Below are 14554 nucleotides of genomic sequence, written 5' to 3'. Positions count from 1 at the left end.
GGAGGGAGATAGTCGGTGTGTGCACCGGTACTAGGTCAGCCATCTTTTTTTTTTCTTTTTCTTTTTTGTTTGTTGTTTTGCTGCCTTAAAAACGGGTTTACGCAGTGGGGTTGGTGGTTGTTGGAAGTCCTGCATCAAAGTAAAGAAGTTTCAGAGCGCTTTTCAGTTGGCACAGATTGTTGGCGAGCACCAAATAGAAGGATAGACTGAAAAAGGGGAAGACTACCGCGCCCCTTGGCATGGTAAAGGCGTCCTGTGGAAACCTAAGTGAGAGCGGAAAACAAACTGGGAGTGGGAGCACTGAGCAGTGATGCTTCTTTGACAACCTGTTCAGTGTGGAGCTGTGAAGCTTGAGCGCATCCCCGCGCCTGTCTTTCTCTCTCTCTCTCTCTCTCTCTCTCTCTCTCTCTCTTTCTCTCCACGCACAGACAGGGGCGGTCGTTCTCAGTCTGCACACATTCCACTTGGCCAGCATCCCCCGGACTCCACAGACACAGTGCTGATTGAACAAGCGGAGAGGGGAGCTCATTCTCAGAGCGCATCATTTAGAGAGGCTCCACTCTACTGTCACCGGCCAAAGAAGGAGAGAGGCAGCAATTCAACCACGCCTTTCTCAGTGAATTCAAGGAGAGTAGTCAAGGTGTAGGGCGTATATTTATATTTTTAAAGGGACTTGCTTGGGTTCCATTTTTTTAGAAGGTTTAGGAGTTTTTTTTTCTTTTCTTTTTTTCCCCACTTTTTTATATTTGTGAGGAGGAGACTCCATCATCACTTCTGCTGCCACACTTAAAACAACAACAACAACAAAAAGTTCAAGTGGAAATTCTTTTGGAACGACCCACTTCACTACATCGGTGTTCCGTCTGGAGTTTTGTTTTTCACGCTCTCCGTGGAAGAGGATATATAACTTTTCAACTGGTGTTTTAGGAGAAGAGGAGCTGAGATCGGAGGAATTCTTGCTGCTGAGCCGGGAGGAGTGCGCAGCGCCTTCAGATACAAGGTAGAACCCAGGCGTTGAATTTGTATCTTAAATTTTTAATGACCTTTGTTTGCTTCCTAAAAAAAAAAAAAAAATAATAATAAAAAACAACAACAAAAAGCAATTTACTTACACGATATGGTCTCAAAGTTCATAATCTGTCTCATAATATTCTGTTTTGCGCTAAAAATCAACTTGTGTGATTTTTTTTTTAAAGCTGTTTTATTTCTTACCTTCGCTTTGCTTTTAATCCCCAGGCGTCACAATGAAACTTTAATCACAGCTCGCCTTCTTCTAATGCAACCTGCCAATACAGCCGTCCAGTTCAGAAAACATGTTGGGTCAGAGAGCAGTCACACAAGAGGCTTCATTATCTCCCGACTCCTGCTCATTTTCATTCCTCTTCGTCGGTTTTCCCACCGATTCCGAACCAAAACCTGCAGCATCTACATCGGTCCACGTTAGACTAAAAAAAAAAAATGAAAGGAAGATAAAAACTATCCTGCTTAAATCTGAAAACGGCAATTTGTTATTTCAGGATGTTTGGAGTTAAAAGTGGATGTATTGCCCCACTTGTTGTTTTTAATCCACCCACCGTCCTTCCTCACTGCGGTGTAATCCTCCGGTCCCTCCTGTCCCGACTACACCTGCAGGAGACAGAAGCCAAAACATCAGACCTCAACAATCCCGTCAATCTCCAATTCTCTAACACACAGCGCCGCTTGTAAACCCTGTATAATCCACGCTGTCGTGATTGAATTACCCGCCCTTTAAATTGAATGAGGCGATGTAGGCGTTGCAGCGCGCAGTAAATTGCTCCGAAACATTATTGTCACGGTTTACGGGGGTTGAAAGAGACTCAGCTGGACATAGGGGAAAAAAAAACCAAAAAAAAAAACAACGAAAGAAACTATTTATTTAAATTTTTTTCTCCTGTTCTCACCTCCACATTCTTGTCTCTCTCAGGTTATGACGGAGCTGAGCTGAATATGGAGCTTTTCTGGATTGTCTTGTTTTCCAGTGCGCATCCTCTTGTTTGGGGGCAAGGAGTTTACGGTAAGAGGACGATGACAATTTATTTCCTCATTATCCAGACTGCAGCCTCCTTCCATGCTTGGCAAGTTCAGACCGACCTAGCCACGCTGTGTTGGTGATGAGAATTAGTTCATTTTTTTTTTTTTTACTCTCCGAAGAATCTTTATAGCTCACATGTCAGCATGACACCCTAATAGGCTCACAATAACGGCCTTTAAGCTACTGCCAGAACAGTTCCAGGTGGACAGACTGCCACTTATCCTGAAGAGAACATTTATTTGGTAGAAAAGCTGCAGAACATCTAACAGTGTAACTATAATTTAACCTTCCTATTGCCTGAAATCAGTTCTGTTCTGGATGTGTTTTTAGAATCTAAATCATGCATTTAAAGAAGTGGCTGAGTTATGGAGTTACTTTTTTTTTGCTTCACTAAACAAATTTTCAAACTCCAGCTCTCTGAAAATTTTTGTCATCAAAAATTCCCATGCTTAGCGAATCAGCTGCTCACACACCCACACACCCCGAGAAGGTTTTGAAGGCGAGGATAAGCATGGCAAAGCTCTCTGGGATGCGGCTCGTCTCTTGTCAGGTTAAACAGGACAGTCACTCCGCGCTTTTGAGGATAAGGCCTCAGATTTGTGCCCTCTCAAGACTGCAGCCTCACTGTGTATTACAGAGGCTCAGTTTCCCGAGCTTACAGGCGCCTGGCCAGACATGCCTCCTCCTGTCCCTCTGGGCAAGGCGAACACGCAAAACTCATCTGTCTGCTTTGATACGTTGATTTTTGACGTTTGGCGAAATGTGGCAGCCATTGGAAACAAGCTCTGTTTTGTCACAGTTGCACAGAGTGCGCTTGTCACATACAATCCCGCATCCCGCCGTCACGCTGAGAGACGCTGACAGTCTTTGATTTGCAGAAGCATGTAAGGCCTGTGTAAAAGTCCTTGCTAAGTAATCAGGTTTGCACGAGTCTGATACTTCACAGTCCTGCTGACTAATCAATATCAGTGTAAAGTACAAACAACCTAGATGGTTCGCAGATCTCTTTGTGGTTTATTTAATGCAGCACGAGTTGCATGCTTTTTTGGGGAATCCTCCTTTACAGCCTTGGATGTTTTGTAGTCCTCGACAGCAGAAATGTCAGTGTTAATGCAGCGAGACAGCTCTGGATGTATTCTTCAAAAGTCTTTCAGTTTCACTGGAAATGTCAAACTTTGCTAGGAAAAAAAAAATTGAGCTGTACTTATGTGAAATACACAGCTCTGTATGCTTTTACGGAGTGACAAACAGTTTCTGCTTGTTCAAAACCCTTTCAGCACATGTTGTAGGATATATGTTAAGAACATATAGGATCCTGGATGAAGCTTACTCTCAGTACAAACCGTTTGATTAGTTGTTTCCCATCGGTTTGATCTTGTGCTTTTTGTCCTCATTGTTTCCCCTCTCTGTTGTGTAAAATTGTTTTAAGTTGGCTTCGGGCTCATTCGCAGTTTGCTAATATTTGTCCATCATGAATTCTGTTAGAAGCACGCGTTCGATTGAAGAGGGTTCACAGGTTTTGTTGTGCAGCCTTCCCCGCAGTGTGTTTGGACGAATGTGTTGTCAGTCCATGCTTGTGTGAATCTGTGCATGCAGGTGTTTGTGTATCAAAGCGTGGATCGGTCACTGTGGTGTGTGTATACTCAGTAAAATAAACTTGCTGCATAAGCATAAGTTAAAAATAGTAATAAATCACATATGTAGTTTCTTTTTTTATTGACGTACTTGTGTCGTAATGGGAAACATCCGGGTTAGATCAACATCATCGCTAAGAGTCGTTTTAGTTTTAGTTTTAACAAGGCCGGATCAGTGTCATTTCAACTGGGGAAATTAAAATCATTTTCATTAATCAAAAGGTTATTAAGTAAATGTTACTTTGTTTCACTTTTAAAATTAAACATAATTCTCACTATTAAATTGCCAACAGTATAGCTCAATGAATGTAAACAGTTTTCTTAAGTTAGATTAAGGCTTCCATGGTTGCTTTACATTTTTATCACAAAAATGTAAAGCAAATGCATAGCATGATGTGATTGTTTTAATTAAAAAGTTCTACTGATACTTGTATAATGTGACATGTTGCTTTAAAAGTACAATATAATAATAATACTACGAGCTACATTTAGTAGTATGTTATAGAGGTTTTTGTGCAGAATCCCAGCATGCTTTCCTTATCATGATAATTAAAAAAAGATGATAATCCTTTAGTTTGCAAATCATGACAGTTTGTGTTATTTCATGACAAGATATATGTCCTAACAGAAGACAGTCAAGATGAAAGTCTTATTTCAGCCAGCACACTGGCAGTGCTCAGTACTCTATGCTTGTTATAGCCACAGCTAACTGCTATCTCTCCAACACCTTTTCTCATTAACACAACATCAAATTCTAAAATTGTTAAAGCCACTCATATGTGCCTTTTTTTGTGCATATTTTGTGAAAAGTATATACGTACTTGGGCATGATTCAGTTCTGTGCACCTGGGCCCCTTTAGTCACTGCCAAGGGAAGAGAAGCCCTGGGGCTTTGTGAGAATGTACTGGCCGGCATTCACAGGAACCAATCTCCCAGGTGGATCACGTGGGACCGGACGTGGCGGTGCTCAGCTGTGCATATACCTGCGCAGCACCTTTCTTGTGCGTTGGTAAAACTTGACGACCAGGAGGACTCATTCGAAGAAAGCAGTCGGTCTCACAATCTGCACAAATATGGTAAACAACACAAGTTGGGAGGAACGGGGAAGAGAGCCAACGAGTTTGGCACGCTGCACGCACATATGCATAAAATGCTTTCCATCACTTTGGAATTGTTTAGCACTTGCTTTAGCAGACAGATGCGACTCAGCGCCCGTCGGGAACCGAACGGCGAAGTGTGCCTGATTGATGTCGGCGGTTTGGACGCCTGTGAGGTTCATTTACTGTAGCCTTCTCCAGGGTGTGTTTGGATGCGTGTGTTGTTGTCAGTCCGTGCTTGTGTGAATCTGTGCATGCAGGTGTTCGTGCATCAAAGTGTGGGAAGTGTCCAAGCCTCTAAACCTCGAAGTTTGTGTCTGTGTGTGTGTGTGTGCGTGTGTGTGCATTGCCGTGCGAGAGCCTGAGTGGGACGTGTTTGTCTGCGGCAGCCACACTTTTCTTCACTTTGCAACAGTTTGCTGGCTCAGCAGGGACTCATGGATCGGTCACTGTTTTTCTTGCAGCAGTTCGGTATTGATTGCTCTTCTCTGAATTCTGATAGGTTGTCAGAAAGCTTGTAACACCTGTCTGTCAGATTGCAAATGGACAGGTACCAAGGAAGTGTGATGCTTTATTTCATGGAGGGGGGCGGAGGGGAAGCTGCATACCATATGTTTCTTCAAATCCCGGTTTGTTGAGGCTGATAGGATCATCTATAATGTCTTGTTTATTTGATAGGATCATCTATAATGTCTTGTTTATTACCATATTTTCACTGTTTTCTCTCTGGGACAAGCTCTTTATATGCATCTCCACACATCCGTCCCTGCATACATATAACGCGATTTTCAATTTAGTCTGGATACACTGCAGTCTGGGGGCATTCCAAGTTTGATGTGGCATGCATTCACATGCAACAAATTGCAACACGCTGTAGCAGAAAGGGAGGTTTGGAAAATGTCAGGACAATCTTGAATGATGTTCATCCTTCACAGAGCCACTGAACACAGACAGAGTGTACCAGAAAAAAAAAAAAGTGTCTTTCCATCTCCATGGCACTGCGTCACATCTTATCTTACTGTGCGAGGCAGCAGAGTTCACAGAGACACCAAATTATTGATTGCTTGACAAAGTCACACAGCGCCATTAGCTGCTGCTGTAGATGGAATCCAGACTGCATTAGCCTGCAATACGATGCTTCATTATGTGCTTGTTAACAGGAAATTTAATGAACTTAAATCAATGACTTTGCTTAACAGGGTTTTTTTTTTTTTTTTTTTAGTTTTAAGTAGGGCTGTAGCAGCAGTAGCAGAGGAGGAGAGGCCTTGCCCTTGGCCATAAAGCAAAACACTGTAAGAGATGCAAAAACTGAAAAAGTTTAATGTACCTAAATTGCACACTAATTTAATATCACTTTGAAGATGTCGCCTGAGGAAAATTTGAATGCTTGGGATACATTTTTAATCCAGTTTTTATTTATTTATTTTTACCAACTCTATCTGTGCATACATGTGTGGCTGTGTGCATTTGCGTTCCTGTTAACCAGGAGGTTTATTCGCTGCAGTCAATGACGAGAAAGTTATTGCAGTTACTACAATTCTGAGTTAAAAGCTGAAAGGAGTTGAGTCCAGTTTATCTCTATCAGAGATTTATTACACTCTATTGTTGCTTCAGTTCGTATACACCCCCCTTTATTAGCTGTTCAGTTGCTTAACACAAATCAACCAATCACATGGTAGAAAGTTATTGCATTTAGCCATCTAGATTTGGTAAAGAAATTGTTCAAAACAAGAATCAGAATGGGGATAGAGTGGAAGTGATTTAGAGTGTTGCATTGTAGATGGTGTGATTATTTCAGAAATTGGACCTTATATTAATAGTTTAGACTGCTGTTGATTATGCAATAAAGTGGGGGATATCTTCTAGGCACACTTTGGGCTCTTTAGTTCCACACCACCCTTCTTGAATATTAGTGCTTATTATATCCTTATCCATTTCCCGAGAGTTACCATCCTCCAACTTCTGGATGTGCTACATCTTGTTGAATCTGTTACAAACAGAACCCAGGCTGCTCTTAAAAAGGGAAAGCATACCAGTAGTAGGAAGTTACATCTAATAAAGTGCCTGGCGGTGAGTGTGTAATTTTCTATTTTGAATGGAATAATGTCCTTTAAGTTAGAGGACCAGTAGTGACCAACATATGTGCTTCAATTAAATACAATTTTCAGTAGACACAGATGTGTAACTATGACAACCTGCACTAAGTGTTATAACATGAAACGCAGCAAAGAAAAAAAAGTTCAGAATGTCCCATTTGCTTTTTTTTTTATCTTTAGTGAAACCTGAATAATGTCGTAAATATGAGGTTCCTGCATGTTTAAAGAGACTCTGGAACCATACTCAGTTCAACAACAGCTTTTGTCCTGCTGCCATGCTGACACCTGTCGACCAAAAAGTCCACTACTTTGTATTGCACTTGCAGACTAAGTCGTCCACTTTGTAGGCTGGATGGAGTCAAAGATCAAAATTAATATAATTTTTGCTGCTTCCACTGCAGTAACTTTGTTTCTGTATTTTTTTGACTCCAATGAAATTCAGAAACCTTGTTTCTGTGTTTCATGGTGTGCTGCCTCTCTCTAGGGCTCCAGCAGTCATTGGGCGAGAGGGACAATGACTGCATCTTGCCCAATGAGGCAGTGTGATGGACTGACCGATCTCCAGTCCATCACATTGCATTAAAGTCCATAACTCTATTCCCATATGATATTCAGAAGTGCGCCATTCAACACTTTATTTTTTCTTGAGTTTACGTCTGTGTTATCGCAGTACCACTTTCTGCCTCTACATTCAGCGGTATTCGGCTGCTACAGATGCAAAAGACTCGGTCGCTTCCTCCACTTTGACTGCGGCACATGGCCTTAATGTCGATGACCTAGAAAGAGATCACTCCAGGTTTAACTGGCCGGACCACCTGCTCCCGGGAACTCCACCTCTTCCGCTCCTCAGATCAGCACTTTTTGTTTGCGTCTCTTTTATGTCTCCTGCCGCGGAGTTTATTTGGAATGCTGAATATTGCCCTTTTTCTAATAAGCATTCATAATTTATTGGTGGCTCTGAGGCAAAGGAGGAAGAGAGGAGAAGGGGAGGGCAGACAGTGATAAGAAGAGACTGAAGCATTAAGCTGGAGATGATTAGAATCTCCCACGATCTGACACCCACCATGTTTCTCCCACTCTTTCCCTCTTTGCTCAGTTTTTCTGCATGTGTCCACATATAATGTTTTCACAGGTGCGCTTTCCGGAGTGTGTGCATGCATACACGATACGCCTGTTTGAACAGATTTCAGTCCTCACAACATGAGGAACAACAAAAACACACACTAACAAAATACATCCACTCTAGATGAATATAATCAGTAATGTCATCAGAAACCGAGTGACCATTTCCTTTGTTACAATATATTACATTTCTTCCAATTAAAACATGTCTTTCCAACATGGATGGATAGATTATTATTATTTTTTTTGGATGCATTTTTCCTTTTGATCCTTTATGCTTCTCCTTTCTCTCCTTGCCTTTTTTTATTTGTGCTTGACTGGATATTAAAGCCTGACAACATTTCTATTAACCCACAGGTCAGCGGCAGAGCCACAGACCTGCCTCACAGTGATGCACTGAAGCTGTTTTACACTAGCCTTGCTACCTAAGGGTAAAGGATAAAAGAGTTAAGACAACATATATTGGGAGGTCGTTTGATTTATCACCTTCTGACAAGATACACTCAAACCCCTGAGATAGATGTAAGGACGCAGGGTGGAGTTGGGTCGTCATTTTGGGGGTCAACAACCATTAGATTTAGGTCTGAACTTTGATTGGTTGAGTTTACCACAGGAATATACTGTAACCCTCCACGGTCTTAAAAGACCCCGCAAGATTTTTACTCTGTGCGCGGTCCGACATGGTCGCACTGACCCCATGTGCGCTTAACAGGTTTTTTTTTTTTGGTGGTTTTTGAAAGTGACAAAGTGGTTTTTGACAGGGCAACACCCTTCTTACTCTCTTTCATTTGCAGCACTCCTCCTAACTGCCTCACTAAGACCATGGGAGGCTTAATCCAAACCATTTATTTGTAGCTAATATAAGGTGTTTGTGTTCTCTAAAAAAAACCAAAAAAAAAACCATATGACTTTTTTCTGCTCAAAAGAAGAAACTTTACGATTAATTTGACTTAATCAGCATTTTTAAAGTCTAATTAATTTAACTTAATCACCGTTTTTAAAGTCAGAGGTCAGTAAATGTTAGCTCATTCCAATTAAAATGTATTTAAATAACAACGGGAATCATATGTAAGTTAGTGAATCGATGAACTCTGTTCAAACTCTGTGCACTTTAATTAATTGCAAAACTCTACGTTGAAATCTTTCTTCAGCGGGTCGAAGCCCTGGACCACCTAACTGGTTATTCTTTATCCTTGTGAAAAGCCCTGCTGAAGTCTATTATTGATTTTCTTTCTAAGCCTTACCAAAGGACCAATAAGTAAGCTTGACACTTACTAACGACTAAAAAGTTTATATAACGTTGTCCATTTGGTCCAAGTTTTTCAAAAGGTTGCATGGAAATAACACTGAGCCCCAAGTTACCCATTAGTTTGTTTCTAACTTATTAGTTTTATGAAACATTTTTTTCAATTATTGTAGTCCAAATCATTTGATTGTTTAATATCATAGGTTTTGTCGGTGTTCGTCATGAATATTATTTTGAGCTTTTTTTTTTTTTAGTTCATGATTTCAGTCAGCTTTAATCACCATTACAACTCACTGAAAGAGAATTAGCACATCCTGACAAACTGTTTGCTATTACCAAATTTCCTTTTGAATGTTTTCCTGCAATTTTCTTCAAAATAAAAAATCAAAGATGAAAGCTAGATGAAAACAAGTAAAATGTGGTGCAATTTTGCAGACTACAGAAGTACCGGGCAGGCGCTCAATTGCCATCAGAATCACTATAATTTTCTCTCTAAAATTACAGCGCAGCCCACCTACTATTTATTTATTTAAATTTCCTTTTTACTGCCTTACCTTGCACGTCGCCCTTTCATTTGGATGATGGTCTAGTTCATGCAGATCCCATCCACATACAATCATTTGCACTAGAACGCGGTTTTCACATGCACACACACAGAGAGACATCCATGTGCAGAAACACCAATTCCACTGCTCACCTTTTGCTGCACTTTTATCATTAGCTCACTCTGACCCTCCCTCTCTCTCTCTTTAAAATTGTCAGTATCCTTCTCCTTCACATGCACACACACAGGCACGCATGCACACCTAGAGTGGTTCTGAGCTTTACCGGGCAATGTGAGCGCCCTGTGGGTTGGAAAAAACTGTCAGGCAAACTTCACTTTTCTCCTCTGTAGTCCTGTCACTCTGTCAGACATTATCAAGCACCTCTTGCTGGCTCGGCCTCGGGAGGAAATATATGTTTTTGTGTGCATGTGTCTTGGTGTGTAAGTGTGTGCTTGTCTCTCCAGTCACATTTTTTAGGGACACAGAACATCATATTGTTAGTAGTGGATACTCCTACCACCACCACATCGTGTTAGTATTTATTTCTTTATTAGTATAGTTTGTAGTTTGTTTAAGTTAGTTATTTCATTTAGACATATTTTTTCTAATGCGTGCACGCTTTAGTTAATGTCTGTCTGAGTGGTTCATTTATACTTGTGCTTTTGTTTGAGGTGCCGCTTATAGGAAACAGCTGGTGGAGGAACCTGGGGCAAACCATCTACCAATTTCTGAAAGACTGAAGGGGGATACTTCAAGTTGATTTTTATTTAATTTTGTCACTTAAATATTCACTTATTGTTTGTGCTAAGTTAAAGTTAGTTTGCTTTATTTGTTTATAGAATGCTTTAGTTAATTTTGTATTTATTTGTTCTTTTGTCAGGTCAGACCTCCCTCAAGTGGTAGATTTAGGTTACTCCACCCCTATTTAAGCAGCCTTTGTTCTTTGTTTGGTAGGTCAGTTTTGTTTGTGTTCAGTTAGAGTTCAGTTAATTTGGATCCAAATTTGTTATTTATCCTTTGATTTATTCTTGCTTTAAATCTTTATGCTTTGTTAATGATTTTTTTTGAAGAATTAAGTTGAAACCTTTTTCTACTTTGAACATTTTTTGTCTTCGTTTGAGTTTGCTCCTTCACACTGTTTAATTTCCATTTTGTTTTAGTTGGATTTATTTTTTATTTTTTTTGTTTTGTGCTGTTGTCCTTGGAGTGCAGGAGGAAGGTCCCTGTGTGTGAGTAAGTGTGTTATGTTGTGCGTTCGCATTGGACATGGGAAGGAGGGAACATTTGGCATCTAACTTATTTATGGAGGCAACAGGATGGTTGTGAACAGTGGTGAGAACATAGCTTACATCAGAGACCGTCTGCCTCCTCTTGCACTTCCCTTACCCTGTCACTTTTTCTTTCTTCTTCTCTCCATTCCACTTTCCGTTGTCCTCAACATGTATCCCTTCACGTTGCCTCGTAAAGCTTTGCAGCACTTTTATCTGTCAGTCCTCATTCGGAGTTTTGAATCTAAGTGAAAATAGATACGCTTTTTTTTTTATGGCCGTCTACATCAGTATTTTGTCTTTTAAATCTGTTTGATGAAGGGTGGCTTTAAAGAGCTGTTTGAGATATGTTGCAAACATCTCTTGTTTGAAAGAATAATTGGTTCCTGATCTACTTAGTGTGAAACTCAGCATCAATCAGTGTTCAGGATTTGTTTCGATTGTGTCGTTCACTTCAGGGACCAAACAAATAAACCTTGGAGATTAAGTGGATTAGCATGACTATAACAATTTATTTCCCAAGAGAGCAATAACTAAAATACATAAAGAGAGATACGGTAATCTATGGGGCAGCTCTGGAGCCTGAAACACTGACTGACCTCACAAACTGAGGCAGGATAGAAACAAACAGCAGCTGGTCAGGGCATGTATAGAGAAATATAAAGCTTATAACCAAAGTATCTAAAGCAACAAAAATAAATAGAATCAGAGATTGGAGTATTTTAATCCAAAAAACCCCCATCAGTATTACATGATCTGTTGTTTCAAAGAGGAGACTTCAAGTTCAGCTCATATTTTAGTATCATAACACTGCATAACATTTTTTTCCAGGTTCATCACCATGGTAACTCAGAAACCATGGTTGATTTTTGTCAGAGATTGTGTATCCAATCGATAACCTAAAATTGTACAATTAAAACTCCCTTTCATTGGTCTTGTGGAGTAACCCCATTTTCTGAGGAACTGGATTTTAGTTTTCCTTAGTTGAAAGTGACACACATGAAAAACATTACCAGAAAGAAAAACGAATAGATGTGGAATAAATCCAAATTTAATTTTTTTAAATATAATTCTGATATAAATATGGATTTGGCAAAATTTTATTGCGATTTACAGAAATACGTTTTCCCATCACTCTACATCAACAAAATCAGAGATGACCAGATGTGTCAATGAAATCCTGTAAGATAGGATATAAAACTTTCTTACTTCATTTAACTTTTCATTATTAAGAAAAAAACTCAGATTGTCAGGAAAAAGAAACAATCCAGTTTCTGTGTTGGCACTCTCTTCAGCTTTTGGTGTAAATCTCCTCGGGGATTTTTAGATGGTCGTTTCTCTACTCACTGAGAAAACAAGATATTTGAGTTGTTGTGCAAAGCAAACAGAAACCATTCTTGTCCTTTTCTCACACTTTTATCTATCCCAAGAGCTAAATGCCAGGGCAGTTAGAACCCAACAATTTGACTGAAGCTGATGTGTCTGTACCTTTTGGCTTTACGGTCCTTTTTTGCTCGGCCGAAAACCCGAGAAACCGCAGCAAACAACCACAATCGGTGGATCCGGTCATGTCCAACTAAACTTTCTGACAGCAAGAGGGGATCAACAGTGGAATCTATCTTTTGCTCCGACACACATCTGGCCTCAATAATTCAGTGATGCGTGCTGCTCCGAGAGCTCACCCTCTGCCTGCCTCTTCGCCATTCTCACTAGCTGTCTCAAATTTTCTCTCTCTAAGTGGCAAAGATCCCCCTCCCCCGCCCCCCACTCCTACAAATGGTAGTTTGAGTAAAAAAATTCTGACACTTAAAGCGTTCGCACTTTTAGCCTGCTGGTCTCACACTTTTCCCATCCCTTTTCCGCCCATCTCAGCTGGCTCAGAGAAGATGGGGGTATAATCTGTTGGATATGCTGAAAGTAACCATGTTCTCAGCGTAGCAATTTACCTGCCACCAGCTACACATCCTGATCCGTCTCTCCTCCTCCCTCACTCTGTCTTTACCCGTCCACTAAACTTTTACCTGTCAAAAAAAGATGTTCCTGTCATCTTCATGCCTTCCCTCCTCCTCGCTTCTCGCTGATTCTTTTCCCAGCCATGCATACCCTTAGCATGTCAAATAAAGCATACCCACTTCTTTGCTTTCCGTCCTCTTTACATCTTAATTCCCTCTCTTGATTCAAACCATTTCAGCAGAAAAAAAAAAGCCCTGTAATTCCCCTCATTTTCTTTCGTCTTCTGCTTGGTATCCTTCTCTTTCTTTACGTCCTGCACCCTTCTCTCCTCCAAAGCCCTGTCATATTCTCACTATCATCTGAAAGTTCAGTGGCAAGAATCCACCCACTTCTCCACTTACAGCATATATAGGACATAGCTCGTACTGTCATTGAAAGCTGCAGAAAGGCTTTCGGGAAACGGGGTGGAACGCTGACACCGGGGAGCAAGAAGGCCGCATAGGTTAGACACAGTTACAGGAAATGAGGACAGAGTGAAAGGTGCATCGACCGCCCATCTCATTACTCATTAAAGTGAAGGAAAGAAAATAAGACATGATATAGAGCAGAAATTTCTCATTTTTAAATTACTCTTCTTTTCACCAGACAGCACAGTTTTAACCGTTGAATATATAAAGAGAAATTTTCTGTTGCCACAAAATAATAAACATTTTTTCCACATATTTTCATGAATAAACTAGTTTGCACCCTCGGTGAAGTTCAGCATTTCGCAACCTTTTCAGACTGATGTACTCCCTCAGTAACATCAAATAAGCTCACAAGCCCCTTGAGCTGCAGCATTGGTGTTAATAATTTAGCAGTTTGAGCTGGTTTTAATTAATATCATTGATAATATGAAAGAGCATGAAATGTTAGGAATATAGCCATGGACATGTTTCCATTCCTCTGTTTCTGCACATAACGGATTCTGTCATAAAGGATTAACTGTGTTACTGCATGTTGGTGGGGGGAAAGGTACTTTGAGGCTCTCTCTGTCTCAAGGAACGTCAGTTTAGGAAATGAATGTATAATGTCTGCTTCATGCCTCTGCTTTAAGGAGCAGCTCAAGGCTAAAAATATGCTTTCCAAGTAAAATGCTCCTAAAACTCTGACCCTGCTGTTGTCACTTTAGCTGAGCTGAAGTGACAACAGTTCAGACTCTTAAGTTTTCTATGAAGAATCAAAGTGCAGAGAACCTCTTGGACTGTGCTAATTTTGACCTTACATTCAGGCATGGGCTGATTCATGATCAAGTTACAGTGCAGTTTTCAAAGTCACAGTTTTAAATTTTGAGTCATGCTGCTTTTGTAGAAGTTCTCAGACTCGGGTGCCTTTCTCCAGCAGTGACTGGGTGAGAGGCGAGGTTACATCCTGGAAGGTCGTCAGTCCAACACAAAGAGGGAGGTGATATTCAGATGACTGTCTGGGACGCTTTTATCTGCGTTAATTTGGCAATCTGACTGCAGTTTGTTGCACAACAAAAAAAAAAAGAAAAGGAAAA

The 14554-nt window shown here is 40.5% G+C and overlaps 1 protein-coding gene across 2 annotated transcripts in view; it reads left to right on the top strand.

Annotated features, from left to right (window-relative positions):
- The first annotated feature begins 327 nt into the window (after positions 1-327).
- The window catches only part of mdga1 (MAM domain containing glycosylphosphatidylinositol anchor 1), a 175182-nt gene continuing 160955 nt past the window's right edge, over positions 328-14554 (top strand). Inside the window, exons 1-2 of one of the 2 annotated variants that reach the window (XM_016674831.1) lie at positions 328-1000; positions 1946-2035. In XM_016674831.1, the coding sequence (XP_016530317.1) occupies positions 1969-2035 (67 nt within the window). In that variant the 5' untranslated portion in view covers positions 328-1000; positions 1946-1968. The remainder of the gene's footprint in view (positions 1001-1945; positions 2036-14554) is intronic. The other variant, XM_007559058.2, reaches the window with a different exon arrangement.

The sequence above is a fragment of the Poecilia formosa genome, unplaced genomic scaffold, assembly GCF_000485575.1.
Source record: "Poecilia formosa unplaced genomic scaffold, Poecilia_formosa-5.1.2 Scaffold102, whole genome shotgun sequence".
Lineage (NCBI taxonomy): Eukaryota > Metazoa > Chordata > Actinopteri > Cyprinodontiformes > Poeciliidae > Poecilia > Poecilia formosa.
The sequence above is the reverse complement of the archived record's forward strand: the minus strand, read 5'-3'. Positions and strand labels throughout refer to the sequence as shown.